At 36.1% G+C, this 23051-nt stretch overlaps 3 protein-coding genes and 1 long non-coding RNA gene across 5 annotated transcripts; 3 read left to right on the top strand and 1 right to left on the bottom strand.

The window, feature by feature from the left end:
• The first annotated feature begins 5983 nt into the window (after positions 1-5983).
• LOC125473836 lies at positions 5984-8080 on the top strand. 2 transcript variants are annotated; one of them, XR_007255627.1, is made up of 4 exons: positions 5984-6122; positions 6459-6593; positions 7184-7329; positions 7815-8080. It is a non-coding gene; the product is annotated as an uncharacterized LOC125473836 (long non-coding RNA). The 2 variants fall into 2 exon arrangements; XR_007255626.1 differs by having other exon boundaries at positions 5994-6151.
• A 5133-nt stretch (positions 8081-13213) lies between these two features.
• On the top strand, positions 13214-17634 carry LOC103954429 (zeta-carotene desaturase, chloroplastic/chromoplastic). The gene is made up of 14 exons (XM_009366256.3): positions 13214-13584; positions 13941-14065; positions 14267-14401; positions 14494-14566; positions 14659-14732; positions 14983-15087; positions 15236-15480; positions 15606-15693; positions 15856-15898; positions 15998-16154; positions 16293-16421; positions 16722-16794; positions 16934-17098; positions 17177-17634. Exons 1-14 carry the CDS (start codon positions 13449-13451, stop codon positions 17342-17344), a joined length of 1716 nt encoding a protein of 571 aa, XP_009364531.2. The 5' UTR covers positions 13214-13448; the 3' UTR covers positions 17345-17634.
• Positions 17635-18406: 772 nt separating this feature from the next.
• LOC125473835 lies at positions 18407-21003 on the top strand. Its single transcript, XM_048577160.1, has 9 exons — positions 18407-18579; positions 18651-18802; positions 19126-19232; positions 19417-19482; positions 19653-19735; positions 19906-19952; positions 20253-20331; positions 20431-20525; positions 20636-21003. The coding sequence occupies exons 1-8, from the start codon at positions 18508-18510 to the stop codon at positions 20518-20520; spliced, it is 696 nt and encodes a 231-aa protein (XP_048433117.1). The 5' UTR covers positions 18407-18507; the 3' UTR covers positions 20521-20525; positions 20636-21003.
• Positions 21004-21764: 761 nt separating this feature from the next.
• Positions 21765-22748, bottom strand: LOC125473911. The gene has a single exon (XM_048577334.1). The coding sequence runs from the start codon at positions 22746-22748 to the stop codon at positions 21765-21767; it is 984 nt and encodes a 327-aa protein (XP_048433291.1).
• Between the last annotated feature and the right edge of the window lie 303 nt (positions 22749-23051).

The raw sequence follows: 23051 nt of genomic DNA, 5'->3' as shown, positions 1-23051 counted from the left end.
AAAAAAAAAACTATTTTTTCTTAATTATTAGTTTATTAAATAATGAACTAAATTTAAAAGTTTGATTAATTCAAATGAAGTGGTTGTCCATATTAAATGCCACCTAAGGTGGTATGAAAATGTAATACAAAAATACGGTATGAATAGCATTATGGATTAAATAATTCCAAAGGGGAGGGGCTCATTTCTCAAAGCAAATATCACCTAGTGAGTTACACGCGCTAGATTTAAAATAAAAAAAAATCAATAGCTTCCTTGATGAAAAAGAATTCAACGAGAACAGCTCTAAAGGACGTGTGAAAAAACACAGCTTCGGTATTTTTCAATCGTTATATCAATTCTTAAGTGACATAATGTGGATTGACATCAAATGTAGTTGCTATTTGACGGCAATTTCAAATCTATTTTTTGTGATTAATAAATATGTTTTTTATCATTTTTTTATTATCTTTTGTTCTAAAAATACTTCCTACAAATAAAAGAAAAACAAATATACATTATTTAATAATTAAAATTTAACATATTGGGTTGATATTAAAATTTAAAAAAAAAAATCAATATGCCACAACAGCCTTCAAATTTAAAATTTATGCTTAAAATTTGACCTTTTTTTTATTAAAATATAAAAATTTAAAATATATAATTAGATTTTTAAAATGCAATAACAATTTTATGTATTATTACTAAGCTTAAATATGAGCTGCGAAAGTGCATACCACGTGCTCGGCTCTGCTCGTGGGGGAATATGGACAGCTAAAATTATGAGGAAGATTTGTCAATACGTACTTTATGGGGATATATAAAGACGTGGTCTTCACGTGTACTTGTCCATGGTTTTGTTAAATCAACCCCAAATTATTTGATTATCTTGTTCGTTGCTCCTGTACTTATTGGGCCTTACCAAGCCCAATTCAGATTTTTTATGTTTTCAAATTTTTTTTTCTTATTCAAGCGATAATTTGCACTAATTTATAAAAAAACACACTATTTTAGTCAACTTGCTAGACTTTGATATACTTTATTCCTCTTAAAATTTTATGTGAAGATTTTCTTTTTTTGGGGGTTAACTTTATAAGGATGGATAGGGAAGAGATTTTCTAGTGTGTCCAGATTAATGATACATACCACATACATCTTATGTCATTATATGAGTGGAGGGGCACTTGAAAAAAAAAAAAAATTCCTCCACTTATAATAACAACATATAACATGCCGCCTTATATTCTGGGTACATTAAAAAATCTCTCTGGAAAGGGAAATTGTTAATTAGGGCAAAATAAGCATGGCCTTGGGGTAGGACCGTAGGAGTTGATTGAGGAGGGTGCATGGATATGTGGGGTTTACAAGATATTGTACTTAAAAAAAAAAAAAAAAAAAAAAAAAGAGGGATAAGGGATAAGAGACAAGCAAGCCATAAAAGTTTTGGAGAAAAGCAACCCATGCAAGATTATCACCCATTTTTGTTGTTGTTGGGATTAGTCTTTTGGTCTGCCTCTTTAATCCTATTTGGAAAATATACTAATAAGAGTCCTTTTCTTTTTTGTATAACGATATTGGAGTAAGGATTCGATTAAACCACACAATAGTTATCGACTAATAATAATATCGTATTGAAATCGCTATTTATGTGAGTTGAACTAAGACCTCTCATCAGTGCAAAATAATACAACTTGATTGTAATGACAATAGACACTAAGGCCTCGTTTGAAAACTCGTATAAGGAGTATGATTCTCTCATCTCCTAATCTCCATCATATTCATTTTATGTTGACTTTTTTTTTTTTTAAATGGTTACAATTAAGTCATGTTAACATTTTTTATAAAGAAAAAAACAAGAAAATTAGAAGATGAGATAACCCTACTCCGATACATGTCCACGTGCCAAGTTCGAATCAAGTCTATTTGTACCAAAAGAAAAGCTAGGACTAGTTGTACACTAAAAAGCTAGGATTAGCAGTCCCAAATAAGAAGGGACACACTATCATCTCCATGTGGTCACCACTTTGAATTACATAACCACGTGACAAATAATATTCCTACCTTCCACAATACTTTATCAAACAATACGATAATACTTTAACAAACTATAAAATTACAAGTCCGTAAATTACTTTGATAGTTAGGGTTTTTCTTTTTAATTATTGCGTCTTGGATTCAATCATTGTGATTTAGTATTATGGACTAATAGTATTATTCTTTAATTGTAAGTTTGTAAGTGAGAGATCTTAAGTTTGATTTCACCAAAGGCGAATTTGAACCACATTATTGCTAACTCATTGTGAGGCTTAGCCCACTCCTCCATCCCTTATTGTATAATATCATTTGTTCAAAATAAAAATCCTAGTTTTTTGTTTTTGTTGGATTAAAACATACAATAATTCCTAGTATATACATCGTGCGTTGATAATTGGAGAAATTTTTTAATTTGTAGAAAACATGGTATTATGATATTTAATATACTGGGTCATATTTCCGGCACACTAAAAAATCTTTCTTATAATTGGACCAGCATAGGAGTACTCTTTGGACAAGATCAACAATAATACTGAATCTTCATGATCTTAACATTATTAAAAGTGATATTTATGATTTTTATCCTATAATTAAACACTATGTGTAAGCCCCTCCTTGGTCCTATTTTATTAATAGATCGAACCTTGTATATCTAACCAATGCTAGGGACCACTTCAAAAAAGCATATCAAAATATGGTTTTGCATAATCTTGGATCATGGATCCATCATTAAGTTACACATAAGAAATGGTTGCGTGGGTAAGTGAGTCGAAAAATAACATAACTTACGAAAAATACAATTTGAATTAGGTTAAAAAGGCGGACATACTGTTTTAATTAACTGACCTTACCCATTTGTCAAAGCATTGTAGTTAAAAGTGACATGAGATCTTCGCATGCAAAGAAAGAAAAAGAACCCATTAACTTGGGTAGAATAAGGTGGTGGGAGATTCATGAGATGGAAAAAGTAAAAAGCTCAAAGCTGTAAAAAAATGCAATGAAGGGTAAGTGGGTCTTTCTGTGGTATGAACTTTTGATTTCGTAGAAGTGCTTTTTGTACAAGTGCTTGTATCAATCATTCCGTTGATCTTTTATACCCATTCCTTCTGAAGTTGCGATCGTGTAAAGTCAAAAGGGTTAAATTCCAACATAAGATTGTTGAACTTTTTTGTGTAATTATATAAATCGTCAACAATAAGAAAAGTTTTCTTGAGTTTTCTTGAGTGAACAATAAGAAAAGTTTTCTTGAGTCCACTTCCTCATGGTCTACAAGAAAAGAATCCATTTTTCCATTAAATTACGTGAGTTAGGAATATGCACCAAATTTTTAGAAAAAAATCGAACTTTGAACTTATTCTAATCCTAACTCTTTACAACATAACATGAGAACAACAATACAATTTCATTAACTGTCTTTTCTTCTCTTACAATGTACTATTTATACTAATACTCAACTCTAACTGTTACTACAAGATGATACCATCTAGCATCCTAACACCCTTCTTCTCCCACTTGAGCTCACTTGAAAGGCTTTTCATCGGCCTGTCTATGTCATGTCATAATATTCATAACTATTTGATAGGTTTTTTCACATGTGAACTGTTGAAACCTCTACTTATAAGCTTTTGCAAGATTTTTCCTTTCATCAACGTGAGACTCTCTCCTTCACATTCTTACACAAACGATCAGTAGAGTTTAACCAAATTTAGATCATTTCTGGAAAAAAAAAATTTCTGACTTTGATGTGATTGAGCAGCAGATTTATCCACCTAGTTCTTACATTCCAATGAGCTTTGGAAGACTTGCTGGGGAATTTCTGTGGTTTTAGGGCTGACTGCATGTGTATTCATCTTCATTTACGTATTTGTACGTGTTTAATCATACTGAATGTATGATTGCGTGAACGTTTATCTATACAGTTGAAGCAAAATTTTACTTGTTCTTTTAAAGGAGAAAGGATCCTCGCCGGATTCTCTTTGTGAGGATTATGAGGATCCTCTAATCACATTCGTTTATCATACATCGTGCGATCAATTTTTGTCAGGTAATGTTTATATTCAATTTTAAATAAAAAAATTTACAATGATTTTTTATCACACAAAGTATGATGGACAGATGTGATTGGAGGATCCGGCTATGATCTTCCTGGCTTTTAAAGGAACATATCATATTCGGATCCCATGGACGTCCCTACCATCACTCACCACCACCTCCACTCCCACCCCAATTCCGACTGTATATTTCTCCAACCTCCAACCCCTCCTATTTTCTTCATCTTCTTTCTTTCTCTGTGGTTTTGGTTCATCGATGTTGTCGGAGACGAAGGCAACGATGTTGAGGACCGAGAGAAAGATTGAGAAAGTTAACGAACAGAGTGATCTCAGCTACACAATTTACGTGAACGGTTAAGATTATTTGATCCACATGATCCAGATGGTTCAGATCCGAAGAGAATCCCGTTCCTTCTTTTAAGTGCAAATTTTACAATTATATTATTTCTAAACAGGGATACATGCATCCCTTCCAAAGTAAAATACAAGTTACCTACATTACAAGTAACATTGAAATACAAGGATACACTGTATTCTTCTTGGCAACTTAAGGGGAAGGAAATTTTCATGCTATCTCAATACAATACATGAAATAAATAAAATTATGCAGGAACGCGATAATATCTTATCTCTATTGTATTTTGGCGTTGCATAATACTAAGGTTTCACATCGGAAAATTGACAAAATTATCGAAGACTTATATTGCATGGTTTCACTTCTAATTACACCGACATCTTATGTGATAAAATCTTCACACTTGTTGTGTTGTGCATATGATAAGTTACAATTGCAAATTGAAAACAATACCGATGTGGTTAATTGTGGGATGTTGGCCCGTCTGTTTGGTATCTTGATATTCGGTTTAGTGGAATTTTTTCCACTTGTTTTTCAGTATAATATTAGTTACGTACATTACAACTTTTTAGACCAAATAAATTATATAATGTGATTATTGATGATTAAATTATTTTTTAAGTATTGATTAACGCGTTTATTTTTTTATTGATAACTTTATTTTACAAATTCCGCCCTGCTGCGGAATTTCGCTTCGACCCATCCTACGGCCACACACAACAGGAGAAAACAAAACCCACTTGATCCGCCGTCCAATATTAGGACTCACAATTTCGGGCGAGAAAATTCCCCAAAATTTCCCTTCCACCTTCTCGAAGGCCAAACAGAACAATAGAAACCGTAAGCGATGGGGAAAGCTGAGCAGAAAATTGAGAAATTCACAGGACGCCGAGTTCTCTCCTCCTACTTGGGACGATCCCGCGCTCAACGATTCTCGCCCCATGGATAATCAAGGCCCCTCTCTCTCTCTCTCTCTCTACACACACACACACACACACGCACACACACACACACACGTTTGGCTGCTGAGAAATGATAAATTGGTAAAAAGTTTGGATCTTTATCCAGTTCTGCGTACTGGGTTGTTGAATTTCCTATCTTTCTGGGTTTATAGCACTATATGCATGACGATGGGCATATTCTTTCGATTACAGTTGGTTTAGCCATTGGGTTTCAATTAGGATGTGTATTCAGTAAACTTTATTATTAACAATGTGACTTAATACAAGTAATTATTTGGTATTTTCAATTACTTATAGTAGCGATACCGGTTTTAACATCAAGTTGGAAAATTTCACTCGGTAGAGGTCGGTAAGGTTGAAAGGATTAGAAATAAGTTGTGAGTTGAGTGCATTTTGGTTGTTCATGGAACCTCGGACATTTGAGGCATGCCGTATTTTCTTTTGTTTCGTAAAGATTGAAGATTTTTTCGCGGTTTGTTGTCGCTCTAATATCGTTAACAAGATTGTTTAACGCCACAGAGTTGGATGGGCAACTACTTGTGTATGTGATTTTGTGGCTATGTTTTTCGTAAGAATATATATATATACACACACACACACACACACACACATGTTTACTCAAAATTTGTTGTTGATGACAGCGTTATCATGCTTATGTTTACTCAAAATTTGTTGTTGATCGACAGCGTTATCATGCTTCCTTTATGGAGGAGGTGCACTCATGGATGATTATATCTGCGGGTGACTTTCTGATACTTATCATTAGTATAGTTAAGTTCTTAACCTACTTAGAATATATCTTCTTGTTGGTTCTTTCGAAAGTCCGTACATGAGATGTTGGTTCTTTCAAAAGTCTGTATGTGAGATGTACCTGTTTGGACTAGTGTCGTATATGTATGTTACTTACTGTATAATCATTGGATTTTAAACTTTATCCGTAATTGTTCGCTATTGAGGGAAGTAAGCTTAGCATGATGTGTCTTCTTGGGAAGTAAGCTTAAGCATGATGTGTCTTCTTGGATGGCCGTCTTTACCATTATTTTGAGATGAGATAATTAAGTAACTAAATCTTAACAGATTGGGCAGCTGTTGTAGCATGTTCATCAGCAGTCATAGGATTACTTCATGATTCAAAGTATCACCGGTGACGGATTTGATACTCACTCTTTACTGGCATCGTACTCACGGTTTCTGGTTGTATCACATGTTGAGGTATGTTTACTTCTCAAACTCACACATTCTAACATGAGTTAGTTATCTTTTAATTTCTATAACCTGTATTTTGAATTTTTTTTCTTTATTACAAAACCAGTCTTGTACAAGAATATTCACAACTTGGAAACTTAAAAACGAAATTAATGTAAAACATTAAAAGACCTCCTTTCCCTATATATATATGCGTGCGTGTATATCCTTCATTCATTCCCTGAGATAGTGGCCCTACATTCATTTGACTTGTGCAAAGACGGAACATAAAATGCAATTCAGTGTGAGAAAAAAAAAAAAAAATGCAATTCAATTTTTGTGTTGTAGCATGGGTGCACCTGTGCTTTTATTTTCCGATATGTTCTCATCATCCTTTGTTCTTGAGTTTCTCTCCAGTTGTGAACTGCGCTGTATGTTTAAGGTACAAAATAGTTTTGAAAAATAAATATGATACTTGTGCAGATTGCCAAGGTGGTTCTGCTGGGGTGTAATTTGGCTTCCTTTTGAACCTCTAAGTTATGTTAAAATGCGATTGATGTCCATAAGTTGCCCCTGCACGTTTAAATTTATTCATGAATGCATATCTGGAATTGCAGCGGAGCAAGACTGACTCTGTATGTTGAGCTTTTACATTGACCCGAGATTGTCAAAGATAAAAGAACACAAGGTTCAGCTATATTCGTACAAGCTTGATCCTCAAAACTGTTTCAATCGCATGGAAAAATCCCCGTAGAAATCTAAGGTAATCCCCTTTAATCACATTCTATAAAACTATTTTTGACTAATTTTTTTTTTCTGAACTGCGATTGTGTAGTTCCTCATTGAGTTTGGTTCAAACATCAGCCGTATTGTTAGATTAGTTTAGTTATTCAACTCAATGAAGTTGAATTTGAAAATTAAAGTTGGAGGTTCCGAAAATAATTCATATATCCGATTCCTACTGCTACTGCCTAAATGAATGGAATTTTATGGTCCAGTAGAAGAATGCAAGAAGGTCGGATAAGCAATTAGAACAGTAATACAGGAAAGTGGAACGTTGGCCTCGATGAACAGCTAAGAAGTAGGGATTGTACTGGACCTCATAAAATAGCAAATGCATTCGTCCTCGACTGTCTATGGTTGTAGGAAAAAGGGAAAATAGTGATCATGTTTAGTAAATGCGTGATTTTGGAGTTTTAAGATTACTGATGTGCTTTTTAATGGTGCTTTGGCTGTGTGAATTTGCAGGCTACAAACATTGGGGATCTGCAGGCTAAAAAAAAAAAAAAAAACCCAAAGGAATTGCGTAGAGAGTAATTTTGAACAATATTTCCATGTAAATTCTATTAACACAGACAACTAGAGTGAGGGTGATGAGAGGATGTTAGTAGAGTTACGTTTTGAAGCAAACAATCATTGTTTAATCAACCGGGGGCGAAGGCGTTTTTTCTTCTCCGACTTTTAGCGAGGGTTTTTAATCCGTCGCTTTAAATATATTTAGTAACGGTTAGCGACAAAAATTTTATTGTGGCTAAAGGTCTCGGCTTTTAGCGAGGATTTCTTCGTTGCTTAAAACATCTTTAGCAGCGGTTGTCGGCGAATATTTGGTTGGTAAAGGTCTTTGACGCCTTGGAAACCATAAAATGGTCATTAAATATAGGAAATTCGTCGCAAGATATTCTAATTTGTCGGGGAAAGGTTAAAAATCGTCATTGAAACTCAAAAACTGGATACTTTCTGCTAATTGATTTCTTTTTCCTCCCCTTTTTTAGTAGAAAACCTATTTTCCTTCCCACAAATACTACAAACAGCTTGGTAAACCAAGAACTAAGAATTTTACTTAATATTCTATCAATTATATTTACAGTGAACTTAGAAGATGGTAACTTTTGTAACTTTGGATAATATCATATGAACAAATTAACGTGAGGCAACCTTCTAAATGATTTATCTATTGATGATTATATATCTTTTCAGGATGAGATTTGCGTCCTAATATTATGATTATCAATTTCTCGACTTGTTCGGTTAATGTCGAAATGAGCGATTAATTTGCAGTCAAATCCAGATTACAAATTCAATTTTCACATTGCATCCAATCTTTCTGCAATTAGAAAATGAAATCCCAAAATTTCTTTTGTTTTCTTGGCAGCCATGCTATATCTGCCGTTTTAGTAACTTCTAGTACGTACAAGGGGAAGCATTCTTACTGAATCCCATCATCCAGAACACGATTAAATTACAGAAGTGATTTGTGAGCCTACTAATTTCTTGCTCATCTATATAAGTTGTAGATGAAAACTTTGGAAATCTTTGTGTGCAGAGGAACACCGTCACGTAATGTTATCATGCACATGTTATAACAGGGGTGGACTACGAAAATGATATGTTCTTTTCTAAGGCATATTAATTAGAAAAAAATACAAGTGTTATAATTTAAGTAGAATAATAACACCACATAACCACATGTTCTGAAAAAATAAACTACATGCCACATCAACAAGGGCCTATGGATTGGCCACATGAAGCTTAGCACCCTGTAAATCTGTTTGAGCTTGATTTCTTCAAATAAATTATAAAATCACCATTTCTTTGCCCACATCCATCCATTTTCTGGATCACTTTCAATTTTCCGAGTTATTTTCATTAACAAATTAATTAAAGAAAAAGAAAAGAAGAAAAAACTAATCGTAAAACTTTGATAAACGACAAATGTCAAGATGGTTGCATAACTAATAAGTTATTTCTTGTTAAGACTTTTGGTTCGTACTGAGTTACAATTTGTGTATTTATAAAGACATAATTTTGAAACAAATAAGAAAGTAATCATAATAATCGAAATCCAGCTACGAATTTATATTTCATTGTACTAAGATTTAAATCGTTTTAATCTTATGGTATGAGTAGATTTCAAATGCAATATTAGTATGATCCATCTAGTTCCTTAATCATCCATTCAATTACTACTAATTAAATTCGAGTATATCATCATCTTAGTTGTATGATATTGAATTAAATTGTGTACAAGAAAGATATGGATTTGAAAGCATTTTCTTGTCAGATACAAGACTGATTTGTTAGCATCCACAACAAGATTTCTTACTCAAGTCCATCATTGTCCATGTCACCAACTTTATTGTACTAATCGTGCTCCTTATGACTAATTAACAAACAAATTAAAAAAGTAATTGGCACGTAAGCCAACGAATTTTTGCTCATAATATCTCAAAGTCGTAGCTGATGAGTGTGTAAACTACTAGAAAACAGCTCATAGAGCACAAACTTTATAAGCAAATTCATAATTTTGGACAAGGAAGTCGAAATCGTGCGCTATGATCAGTGGCAATGCCGGATGTATTTTTGTTCACCATCTTTAAGTGCTGGTAATGTTTATCACTCTATTTATTACCATTAAATGAGTTTAAATATTGAAATTTATGTCTATCCATTACACAAATCAAAATTTATAAACTTATTCAAAGGTAATAAATAGGGTGGTAACCATCACTATCACTTGAAGGTGATGAACAAAAATATTCCTGGCAATGCCAGTAAAGGGAACAAACAAGTTAACGGTAGCTGCATCATTGTTAGCACGGATATATGACATAAATTTTGTGTTTTCTGAGTCAAAAGATACCAATATCAAATAATATCCAGAGAAAATAGAAGAAAACTTAGTATAATCTACTTTCTAATAAGGGATTAGTGGAAAAATCATCTATGTTACATGTAAACTTCGTCTACTATATTGACATTAATATATTAACTTTAATGAAACTTAATGTCAACATAGTAGACGAATGTTCATTAAAAGTTGACATCTGAAGAATATGGTTGGTAAAACTTTGAAATCTCATTTGTGCACTTTACTCCATCTATATAAACCAATGTTCTTCAATCCTACCATGCATCTAGAAATGTATCTCAAGGACAAGAGATTCCAAAGATGAAATCCCAAAAGTTCCTTACATTTTTCCTTGCTTCCATGGCTATATCTGCTGCTTTAGTAACCTCAAGTACATTTTCACTCTCTCTCTACCAGATTTTCAGAACGATGCTACAAAACCCTAATTATTTTCTCAACATTTTCGCATGGATTTCACATCGTTTTTCTGAAACATCATGCGAAAAAGTTATGAAAAGAGTTGCATTTATGAAGCGATTTTTTTTTCTTGTATAAAAACGAACAATAAACTAGATAATTAATCAACAGATGAAATTGGTTTTGTGTTTGAATGTATAATATTGCAGAAGTTATAGCAGATGAAGTGAAGGTGCCAAAGGATGATCACTCAGTGCCCCTTGATCCTTATTGCTACGATCTCTGCTCAGACACATTTGGAGATGCCGAGTGTTTTGCAGCGTGCAAGGGCAGACAATTCAGGGACGGGAATTGCATTGTTCAAACGGGGAAGCTACGTTGTTGCTGCAGCCGTTAGGGAGACAGACAGACACAACAATAATACTGGAAAATTGTAATAAAACAATGTAAAGGGAAAGGAGTTGTTAATAATCACATTGGCTTTCTCTTCGTGCTTAATTATTTAATAAATTTCAAAGATAGGGGAAGGGGGGTCGTTCTATTGGAAGTTAGCTTTTTCTAATCGCTCTGTGTAGGAAGGAAGTAGCCCACTTCGTAGTTGATGGCTATTCTTAGGGTCTTGGTTCTTTCTAACCGCTTTGTGCGGATTTAGAGTGTAAAGCTACTATTGTAGTTTGACGGCTAAGTCTTGTGTGTAGTTCGACTCGCCTAATCCATTATCATCCTTGCATTAAAAAAAATTGGACCGTTTAATACCAAATTTTAATTTGTTCCTTGTGACTGAAAGATAATTTATACTAGTAATTAGTAAGGTAATTAACTTCTTGCTCATCTTAATGGAAAGATCCTCTATGCAATCTAGTTCCTAATCTGGTGAATGGATACATTGTATTAGCTTAAACGTAAATTATTTAAATATGTGCAAGAGATTTGTAACTCAAGTGATTAAGATCATTGTTCCTGTAACTGAAATCCTAGGTTCGGTTTCCCCTCTCCCAACCTTGTTGACGGCTAAGATGACAAGAAGCACAATTCGTAAGATATCCTTGTTGCATGCCCAAGTAAATACATTTGTTATAGAGTGCTCTTCATTTTCTCTCTCACTACTAGTTTACTAGCCCTTTTTTTTGGCCCCGATGCTACAAAACCCTACTGTTTTCTTAACTTATTCACATGAACTTCATGTTGTTTTCACAAAACTTTACGTGACACTACGACAGAGTTGAAAAAAGAGTTCCACCGCCAAGCAATTTTATTTTTTCGTATATTAAGACGAACAACTAGCTAACATATTTTGTGTTTTTTTATTTATTGGATATTGCAGGGGTTGTTGTAGATGAAGTGAAGGTGCAAATAATCACTCAGTGCTCCCTTGATCCTTTTAGCTATGAACTTTGCAACTACACTTTTGCAAAACCAAACAATTCAGTGATGGAATTGCATTGTCCAAACCGAGAAGCTACGTTCTTGTTGTAGCTTTTAGATTATAGATGCACAGAAAAATACTTGCTCAGAAAAAACTGTCAATAATGGCCTACCTGCAAGGGCACACTGACTATGCTGACCAATTCATCTGTGTTATCTCAACTCTTATTCATCGTTTTAGATTCACTTTGCATTTATGTGTTTAGAGTCCGCGAATCAAGAGATTTGGGTCGTTTAGAGAGAGAAAGAGATCCATGCTGTTCAAGTTTTTAAATTTTTGTGAATTGAGTTAGTAGACTAATAGAAGTCGTATGATTAAAATTGAGTTATCTAGACCTTTTGATTTGCGGGCACGGGGCACAGAGATCCAAATTGGATCTCAATCCCTTATCCAATATATCTTATTTTCTTTCAATATAATCTAAAGTATACCATTTCAACATTGCAGTTTAATGATGTCTCTAAAAAAGTATCACATTTTATAATGTATTTGAGTAATCTTACTACTCTATTTTACGTGAAAATTAATTAAACTCTTGTACAAAGACATGAATAATTTACTCAAGCTAATTAACCCGACTTACGTCTGTTATGTCAAACGCTGACTCATAAATCATGATACATTCTTTCACTTTCAATATTATCTAAAAGCCTTAGTGGCGCATTTAGGTTACACAGAAAGCAGCGCACTTCTAACGTTACTTTTGCTCGCTTAATTTCTGATGCCTCACCAAATTTAAACAGACAATACAATAAACTTCAAACCCACCACAAAATACCACCTCCAAATACATATTTTATTTCGTTGAAAAAATATGTATATATTATTCTGTAATACAAACAAAATTGTTTTTATTATTACAAAATTAATAGCGCGTTTTTTTTATTTTTTTTTTAAAGAATAGAGTGCTTTGAAAGATAACAATATGTACGATACAAGAACAGTGGAGAGTAACTAACACGTTTTATATTGATATGAATATCCATAAGGACAGTGAAGAGTAACTAACAAGTTTTGTATTATTGATACAGAATATCAATGTAATGGTTTACCCGTGTCTTATAAGTTATTCTCGTTCTACAACTCATATGGTGGGTCCCACATGATATTGTGAGAGTGGAAATTGATATTATTTTTGAAATTCTACATTACCACTTAGCAGAATTTGCACATGAAAGTTGGGTTCGCCAAACTCAGTTACGTGACAAATTCTCACCCTCAGCATCTCCTCCACTCCTGATACCATCTCTCTCTCTCTCTCTCATATGCTTCAGAGCTAGCTAGTTTGATTTCTTTCAATCTCTCTTTCTTTACACAGACCAGTACTCTGCTTAGAGAGAGGGGAGAGAGAGAGAGAGAGGAGAGAGAGGAGAGCTCAATTGAAGTTGTGGGTTTTTAGAAGCTTGAATCCATGGCTTCTTGGGCTCTTTTACCGGCAGCTCCAGTAACTGGTCGCTGTCTGGTGACTCCTGCCAGGACAAAGAGGTCGTCCTCCTTCTGGGTTCGCTCTTCTTTGGACACCAATGTTTCTGACATGAGGGTAAACGGTAAAGTTCTCGTTTTTCTTAAGCTCCAATTTGTCAGTTTTCAATGGTTTTAAAGCTTTTTAGTTGATTTTAATTTCTGGGTTTTCTTTCCGTTGGAGAATTATTGTGATGGGATGATTGTTAATTCAATTGAATTCATGATAAAGTTATTGGCTTTTGATCAAAGTTCAAACTTTTCAAGTTCCAAATTCCATTAATTTATTTTAAGAACTAATTTTTGTGCTGCAATTTGAGGTTAATACTTAACATTACCACGAAAAGTTAGACAGAATATGGTGTTTAGTGATTAAGTGAAGGATTATTTACTGTTTGAGCTACTATTTAATGTATACTGAGATGAATGCTTAATCTTCCAGCTCCAAAAGGGTTGTTTCCACCTGAACCGGAGTTCTACCGCGGTCCGAAGCTGAAGGTGGCCATTATCGGAGCTGGACTCGCGGGCATGTCAACCGCCGTTGAGCTTTTGGATCAAGGCCATGAGGTTTGTTTACTTTGTCCGAATTGTATGTTTCCTTCAGTTTAGAGCTACATTGCTTCAATGTATGAATTGAATTTTTAAAGTTGGGACACTTTGACTGAACTTCTCAGTAAGCTAACTTCATAATTTTCTGTAAGGTTGTTTGATGACTGATTGTCTTTTCCTGGGAAACTTGTTAACATTTGTTGTTTGTAAATTCTGCAGGTGGATATTTATGAATCGAGGCCTTTCATTGGCGGAAAAGTGGGCTCTTTTGTTGATAAAAAAGGAAACCACATTGAAATGGGACTCCATGTTTTCTTTGGTTGCTACAGTAATCTTTTCCGATTAATGAAAAAGGTGAACAACTATTGCTTGGTTGAACTTCTGTTACACTTGAGCAATATTATGTATAATTGCTAATAAGTTTTCTTGGACCACCACTTAAACAGGTGGGTGCAGATGAAAATCTTCTTGTCAAGGATCATACTCACACTTTTGTAAACAAAGGGGGTAACATTGGTGGTATGTCTTGGTGCCTGATCTTGTATTTCACAGTTCATTCCTGAATCACTTATATCCAATGTACATAATCTGTTACTTGATTTTCATCGCAGAACTTGATTTTCGGTTCCCAATTGGAGCACCAATACATGGGATTCTTGCATTTTTGTCTACAAATCAGATTAAGGCACGTTTTGCCATCGCCACTATGACTGACTTTACTGCAAATCATCTTCATTGTCACATCTCATTATTTTGGAAACCAGTATAGAGAATATAGCATTGTGCACCTTGTGTCAGGAAAAACAGTAAAAGAAAAAAAAAAAGACACTTTTTCCATGTTATCATTGAGTTTATTAATCCTAGTGAACCAAATTGTAATGAAGCTTCTTGCTGAGTTAGATTTCCGTTAATGAATTTCCCTTATAACTGTTCAGACTTACGATAAAGCAAGAAATGCAGTGGCTCTTGCCTTAAGTCCGGTTGTAAAGGCTCTTGTTAATCCAGATGGAGCATTGCAGGATGTACGGAATTTGGATAGTGTAAGAATGAAAGCTATTTTTATCTTTTATTTTGGTCTCCATTCACATTGTGTTTTCAGTTGAAACTGGAAATGTTTGGAAGTCTATTACAAGTTATTATTTTCTCACACAATTTTTGTATTTTAAAAATTGAACTTGGCTTTTGCAGATAAGCTTCTCTGATTGGTTCTTGTCCAAAGGTGGCACGCGAATGAGTATCCAGCGGATGTGGGATCCTGTTGCATATGCACTTGGGTTTATTGACTGTGATAATATTAGCGCTCGTTGTATGCTCACTATATTCACATTGTTTGCCACTAAGACCGAGGCTTCCCTTCTACGCATGCTCAAGGGTTCACCAGATGTTTACTTAAGTGGCCCCATCAGAGATTATATCATTGCCAAGGGGGGCAGGTATATCTTTGTGAAAGCTAGAAGAGCTTTACATTGAAACGAAGAGATAACAGTTGTTTGTTTTTCTGTTTCTCCTATATCAGTTGATCTCTTATCAGTTGGAATGTCATTTTCTGCTGTTACAGGTTTCATCTCAGGTGGGGGTGTAGAGAAATACTATATGATAAATCTTCTGATGGCGAAACATATGTTACCGGATTTTCAATGTCTAGGGTAACTTACTTATCATATTGCTTCTTTTAATACGAATGAAATTTAATAAAGATTGATTTCTTTGACAACTGGAACCTTTAATTGTGTTAACCTTAGATGTGTGTAGTGGAACTTGTGCTTCTTTAAGTGTAAATAACTAGTGTGTTCTTTTTATGGTTGTAGGCTACTAACAAGAAAATTGTGACAGCCGATGCTTATGTTGCAGGTTTGTGGTTTACTCTTGCTTCTTTGTTCCTTCCTATTCCGAAAAACTATTTCCAATTTCAGTTGAAAAAGTTTTTCTTTCATATTTGTATGTTAACAGCGTGTGATGTGCCTGGAATCAAGAGACTGCTTCCTTCTCAGTGGAGGGAATGGGATTTTTTCAATAATGTTTATGAGCTAGTTGGAGTCCCTGTTGTTACTGTGCAACTTAGATACGACGGTTGGGTCACAGAGTTACAAGATCTAGAACGGTCAAGGTGATTCTCCCTTACACACTGAAGTACTTAGATGTGAAAAGAAAAACTCTTTTGTGTTAAGGACCTTGTCAGAATCTTAAAAAAAAAAAAAAATTTGCTTCTTCAAGGCTAATGGACAGGGATATTTTTGTTTGATAGGCAATTGAAGCAAGCTTTGGGATTAGATAATCTCCTATATACTCCTGATGCAGATTTCTCTTGCTTTGCCGACCTAGCGCTTACTTCTCCAGAAGATTACTACATTGAGGGACAAGGTTCACTCCTCCAGTAAGGAAAACATACCCATTATTATTCTTATCTTTCGGTTTTACAAATAGAGATACATTAGATTTTAAAACCCTCTTTATTTGGCCTCCTGTAGAATTTGAAACGTTCAAACCGAACCAAGTAGATGTGGTGATTTTTTAATTGCTTGAAATTTCCATCCTAGTGGATCAAAACACACCACACACACACACACACACACACACACACACACACACATTCCGATTAGGTATCAAGTCACTGCATTTCCTATTTGCACTTTTATAATTTTGAACTTAACGCTGATGCTTCTTCATCTTGCAGATGCGTTTTGACACCAGGTGATCCTTACATGCCTTTACCAAACGAAGAAATTATAGCAAGAGTGAAGAAACAGGTAATTAGCTTATAAAGAACACTTTGCATACGTTAAGCAAGTTAAACTGCAGTTAGAAGAAACGAATGAAAACATTATTTATTTTTTTATTTTCGGTCATTGCAAACATCAATCTGAACCTCAAAATTTTCAATTCAAGGTTTTGGCTTTATTCCCATCATCCCAAGGTTTAGAAGTCACTTGGTCATCAGTTGTCAAAATTGGGCAATCTCTCTATCGGGAGGGACCTGGCAAAGATCCGTTTAGACCTGATCAGAAGACACCTGTGAAGAATTTTTTCCTCGCTGGCTCATACACAAAACAGGTAGGTTTGCGCAACTAATTTTTCTGTAGAAGAATGATGAAAGAAAATGCAAATTCTAATTGGCTGTACCTTTTACAGGACTATATCGACAGCATGGAAGGAGCAACTTTGTCTGGCAGGCAAGCCTCTGCATATATATGTGATGCCGGGGAAGAGTTGGTGGGATTGAGAAAGAAGCTTGCAGCCCAAGCTTCTGAGGAATACACAAAAGCTGTTAATACTACTGATGAGCTGAGTCTTGTCTGACACATTGCCTGCCTGCCATTCGTTCGTTAGCACAGGAAAAAAAACCTCCTCAAATCAAAATGTGGTGTCAGCCGGCGAGTTTGACATGAGCTAGCTTTGTTCATTACACATGTTTTACAATGTTCTATATCAACTTATCAAGTATAGAAAGGTCAGTCTCATTTGCGAATCATGCGATGAATGTAAACTTGTTAAGCATGAAATATATTTTCAATCGCACGATTTCTGTAAATAAGTACAAGCCTTGGATCACATGAACTTTTCGGTTATATTAGCATTCATTTGCTACATACAACATTGTCAAACTTTTAACATCGAACAAGAAGCGATGATTTACCTGCTGAAATGCCCCTAACAGACATGGCCCTGCATCACTAGTAGGCATTTTACCCATGCGGACGGCAGTATCAGCAGGCTTGAAAATAGCATCAGAATCGAGCAGCAGACCCGGTCTTTTAGGCTGGCGTTTGTAGCGCTGCATAATATATTGCAGAATTTCTTCTCGCAGAGTTGCATATGCAGTTTGAGCAAGGAAACTGTACGGGGGGCTACCTGTGCCGGTCATAAACCCTCCGCTCGTCATTCCTCGTCCTGAACAGTGCAGGATCTATACTGAGGCGCTTTGGCAACACTAATACCTAACTCTTATAAGACAGAATCTGGGTATTCCGGCAGGCACAAGCTGCGTTGCTTGAAAACTTCCTTTTATCTCCGCATCACTACCAAATTGCAGAAGCGTATGTGTTCCATTTTTTGCAGTCCACCATGGCAGGCAGTAAGAGAAGCGCATGTTAGTTTCGTAAACTAGTTGCCTAGGATGAACGTGAGGATGCGGAACCTTATGTCCGTTCATCGTAGTTTTTGTCAGTTACTGTTCATGTTTAATTTTAAATAAAAGTATTTAAAATGATTTCTGGTTACACGATATACGATGAATGGACACGATTTGAGGATCTTCAAGATCCTCACAAAGAGAATCCTGAAAGGATCCTCATTCCTCTGCCAGTTGTCTTATGTACACGTGTTGTGCAAACATTGGAGCTTAAAAACCCAACCAGCCATTAACCGGTCCAATTTCCTCCAACCCAAATATAACCCGACCCGACCTTTGCAGTTCCCCAACTGTATTAACCGACTTGGTGAAATCTGAACCCGCCAAAACAATGGCGGGAGTAGTGTGTTACGGTTGCACTACAACTGCAACTCCACGGCTTCCTCCGCTCCTGCAGTCGAAGGTAGCACACAGAGACTTCAATTCCTGACCGTTGGTTGCTTTCTGATCCATTTATGACCGTCCATTTTCCAGGGAATCCGCGGCATCCGGTGCTCCTCCGCCGCACCGGATAACAACAGAAACAACAACAGCAACAAGAGAGAAACCCCGCAGGTTTTGAAAATTGCTGTGAGCGGAGTCACTGAGCTGCTCAGGCTCTTCTCCTTCTCCAACAAAGCATCCAGGTATTCTTCCCATTTTACTCTTCTCAGATTCAATCTTATGATATTTTCCGAATTTTCGAGCTTTCGATTTCGTGTGTAGAGTTGATGATTTGGATTAATTCTATGATGTTTTAAATTATCCCTAATTCTACATCTACTTGTCAAAGGTGGTTCCTTTTTAACAATTTTAGATTACCATAACGTGTTGTGTATACTAGTGGTTTTGAGCATACTATATGAAGTTATCAACCCTAAATATTGGTCACTATCATTTGTCCGAAAAAATTTGTTGGTGAAGCCAGCTCTTTGGATTTCTGTTTTTAAATATTGTTAACATGTTGCAGATTGAATGGAGTGAGTGACAAAGAAAGCGAAGAGTTTTCAGTTTCCGGCATTGATGATGTTGTAACGATTCTCAAATCTGATTTCGAGAATGCGTATTTTGTAACAGGTGCCTACTGCACTGTTTGAATGAGACCTTCCTGTGTATGTCTAGGTGTAGATATGAATGATTGTTAACCGAGCGCTACAGCGTTCTAGGATTCATACAGCAAACCCCACTTAGTGAGACAAGCTTTGTTGTTGTCGTTATTGTTGTTATTGTTTTCACTCTTCTACTTTGTGTTTGGTAATAGGGATTTTCACTTCTGCAATTTATACTGAAGATTGTGTCTTTGAAGATCCAACTATTAAATTTCGAGGTAAGAAAATCCTGGCGATTCATTTTGTTTCACTTGTACTTTAGATATACTGCAATACGCAGACATGTAAAAAGATGTCTGCTTATCTTACACTTTGAATTCGATCGCATGCTCAAATTTTCCCCGCTTGTCTCTCACTCCGCTAATTTTCATGGTCTTTGGCTGTTTAGGTAAGGACTTGTATTCTCGCAACTTGAAATTGCTTGTTCCTTTCTTTGACTCTCCGTCAATTGGATTAGAAAAGATCGAGCAGGTAATCATTTTGCAGTGTATCATAGTTGGATTCAGTACTATAGTTCAAGATATATCACCACCACACGAACTATGTTAGCTGACCTATAATGTGCTGTGTAACACTGCTTTATTTGAAGCAAACGCTAAAAAACCAAGCTGATTAGATACTATAAACATGACCATGTACAGGGTATCGATGCTGAAGCAAATTTTGTGCTAGCAACATGGAAGCTCAGGTGCTTAAAACGATCTTGTCGATTTTTCACACCGATTTTCTGTGATAAGTTCTGACCGTATTAGTATGTATTGGGCATATAGGCATAGAAAATATCTTGGCCTTTCATTCAACATATTTTGCTCTTTGTGCCTTTTGATAGCGTGTAAAAAAGTAGAAAGGGAAATATTAGAGTTGGTCCTCACGGTTCCACGTTACCACCCCGTTTCCTGAAATGATTCTCTTTGATTGTGTTGATCCTGCTGTATTCTTTGTAACTCCTAGCTGTGGGTTCAACCTAACTATTTTTATCGGTCTGCAGGACATACCTAAAACTTCCATGGAGGCCTCTCATTTGCATCGATGGAAGTACGGTCTATGACTTAGACGATAAGTTTAAAGTGAGAACAAAAAGCGCTTTCGTATGCTGGATTATTGATCCTTAACATGTGGTAGTTTTGCCAGTCATTAATTTGTGATTTCCACTTTTGGTTTAACAGATTGTAAGGCACGCTGAAAGTTGGAATGTCTCTGCAATTGAGGCAATTGGCCAGCTGTTCACGCCTACCTATGGAAGATCCAATGACTGAACACGGTAAGTCTTCGAACTCCCAACGAGGTTTAAATTAAGATGAATAGGAGTTGCTAATCAGGATCAAGACGGAATGACTAACATTATGTTCACGGATACTGTTGAACTTTCAGTTGTCGACATTCGATTCTGTAGTTCTGAATTGGCAGACACCAACATTGTTTGAAGCCCTATATCTCGGCGAAACTTAATAGTATGATTAGATTCTTAGTCTTTTGATAGTATTAGACCTTACTTTTACTTGGTACATATTGTTTTTGGTATTTCTTTGACTTGTCCCCCAATGGAATGACGTAGGGGGATCCATGTAAACATAGTACCTATTTATGCACTCGAACGGCCCCTATCTTGTTCTGTATGTGGACTTTTGTAGAAGCAGAAGTTTACAGTTGCGTATTATTTACATCAACCGAAATTCTGTCTAGTTTTGTATAGACCTTTCTAATGCTAATATATACTGGATGACATGTGATTTGGTTGCTATTTTATTCCATTTCCGACGCCTTCTGCTGGTTAGCATCGGGCCAAACAATGTGCCGTGAAAACAACATGGCGGACATTTCCCCCCAACTTTGTGCCCGTAACTACTTTAGACAGCTGCAGAGTAAATGAATTAGATCACAATATTTACCAAGAAAAGTTGCTACATTTTGCCAATCTATTTGTTCTCTATGCAGAAAAATGAGATGTCAATATTTTTTAGTGCTTGTGATTATTACAAAGGGGTAGAAGTGTACGTTTGCAATGATGATATAGAATATAGCCATTAGGCATGAACTGTGTAGGGACAGTAAGCTCCTCATGTTCTTGTGCAGAAAGTCCCGACCTTTCTGTTAAAGGCATTAAAAAAGACTTACAAAATTTGTAAAATAAAGAAGGCAATATGCTGGATGTGGGTGTAGCCACTCCAGTCCAAATTATCCTCCCCGCAATTTAGATTATTCAGAGTAAAATATCGCTTGTATCAGATAAAAAAAATGCATACGTACATATACAAAAGGAAAGGAAATTCATTTCAACGCATCCTTTGATTTTATACTCGTGAACACCTTTGTTTATTTCAGGCATGTGAATTGAATGAATCAAAGGAGATTCAAGAGACAAAAATAAATATAAGCGTGCAGAAGGAGAACAAGAGTGCGGATGTCATTTCGCAAAGGAAAAACACAATAAATGTACAATATTAAGGACTTATTTCCAATTTCAAACATGTCCTCATATTGGAATTAATAGATAAAAGTGTCAATCCCTCTTCCAAGCATACAACAACAGAGAAAATCCCCCATTACTACCACACGACCTAGTTGATGATGAACATGAACTCCTACCCCCATCACTACTTTCATCTGCCCATTGCAGCACGCTCGAGCATGATGGCGATGGAGACACCGATGACATTGATGCTGAAGCAGCCGACGTTGACAAGCTCTTCCTCATCAACTTCTTCTCAGGACCTACCATTTCCGGCCACACTCCACCATCGCCAACTTGAAATACAAATACACCATGACCGTTCCCATTACTGCCACCATGATTATTAACCCAATTGAAGACATCCCAATAAAATTCAAATTCTACTCCGCCAATCAAAATCTTCTCATTGCCTCTGAATTTCCAAGCCAACCTTTTGACAACCAGGCTTGTTACTCCATCTACTTTTACTCTAAGTGTTCCCTCACTGCACTCTATTCCGATTTCGTGTTTGGACCCCAAGAACTGAGCTCGGGATATGTAATTCCTCCGCCCGAACACATGTTCCCGCCTTGACAGCAAAGCCGGTTGTCTGAGCTTGTGAGTCAGAAGTAACCCTGATCGCCCAGTCAACTCGTCTGAAAGATCCCCCAGAAAAAATTCAAGCCTTGCATTGCAAGAAATGGCGATGTAGAAGCAAGACTCGGGCTCGGCGGAGTTGTGAGTGAAGTCAGCCCGGGTGAAGTCCCAGTAAAGCTTGATTCTTTTGTGGTGGCTGTGGGTTAGAGAGATGGATTTGGAACCGGGTCTGGTTCGAAAGAACGAGAAGGTTGACGGGTTGAGGGAGATAGTGAGGGAGAAAGAGTCAGAGGCATGGATGGTGAGGGAGTGAGAGAAGAGGGTTTTGGACCAGGTGAGAGTGAGATATATAGGAGAGTTGCAAAGGTGAGTTTGGTATATGCAGGTTATGAGGTTTTGGGGCACTTGAGAGGTGCTTGTGGGTGTGTTGGGCTGGCTGAAACATGCTGGGATCATGGTGTTCCAATTTTCAGTGCTTGTTGCTCAAGCATAAGCACTTGGAGAATTCTGTGGGAAGTTTTAATGTGATGAGAGAGAGAGAGAGAGAGAGAGAGAGAGAGAGAGGTGTGTGAATGGAGTGTTTGGAGGTTTGATTATATATTCTTTTGGTTTTGTATTGATTGGAAGTTTTATATTTGAGGTTTTGTGGAAGAGAGAGAGAGAGAGAGTTGGGAGGCTTAAGGGCTTTGTCCTTGGCTTGTTGATGATGGGTAGTTTGGATTTGAGGCTTTGAAGGCTTAAAAGGCTTAGTCTTTGGTT

Source organism: the organism of the source record quoted next, unplaced genomic scaffold, assembly GCF_019419815.1.
Source record: "Pyrus x bretschneideri cultivar Hongxiangsu unplaced genomic scaffold, Pyrus_bretschneideri_v1 Contig11, whole genome shotgun sequence".
NCBI lineage: Eukaryota > Viridiplantae > Streptophyta > Magnoliopsida > Rosales > Rosaceae > Pyrus > Pyrus x bretschneideri.
This window is presented reverse-complemented; position numbering and strand designations above follow the sequence as displayed.

Coding starts and splice junctions, on each gene's coding strand:
- LOC103954429 (XM_009366256.3), top strand. CDS start 13,449: ATGGCTTCTTGGGCTCTTTTACCGGCAGCTCCAGTAACTGGTCGCTGT. Junction 15,694..15,855: donor CCGGATTTTCAATGTCTAGG/GTAACTTACTTA, acceptor TTATGGTTGTAG/GCTACTAACAAGAAAATTGT. Junction 16,422..16,721: donor GGACAAGGTTCACTCCTCCA/GTAAGGAAAACA, acceptor TTCATCTTGCAG/ATGCGTTTTGACACCAGGTG.
- LOC125473835 (XM_048577160.1), top strand. CDS start 18,508: ATGGCGGGAGTAGTGTGTTACGGTTGCACTACAACTGCAACTCCACGG. Junction 19,233..19,416: donor GAATGCGTATTTTGTAACAG/GTGCCTACTGCA, acceptor GTTTGGTAATAG/GGATTTTCACTTCTGCAATT. Junction 19,953..20,252: donor CTAGCAACATGGAAGCTCAG/GTGCTTAAAACG, acceptor ATCGGTCTGCAG/GACATACCTAAAACTTCCAT.
- LOC125473911 (XM_048577334.1), bottom strand. CDS start 22,748: ATGATCCCAGCATGTTTCAGCCAGCCCAACACACCCACAAGCACCTCT.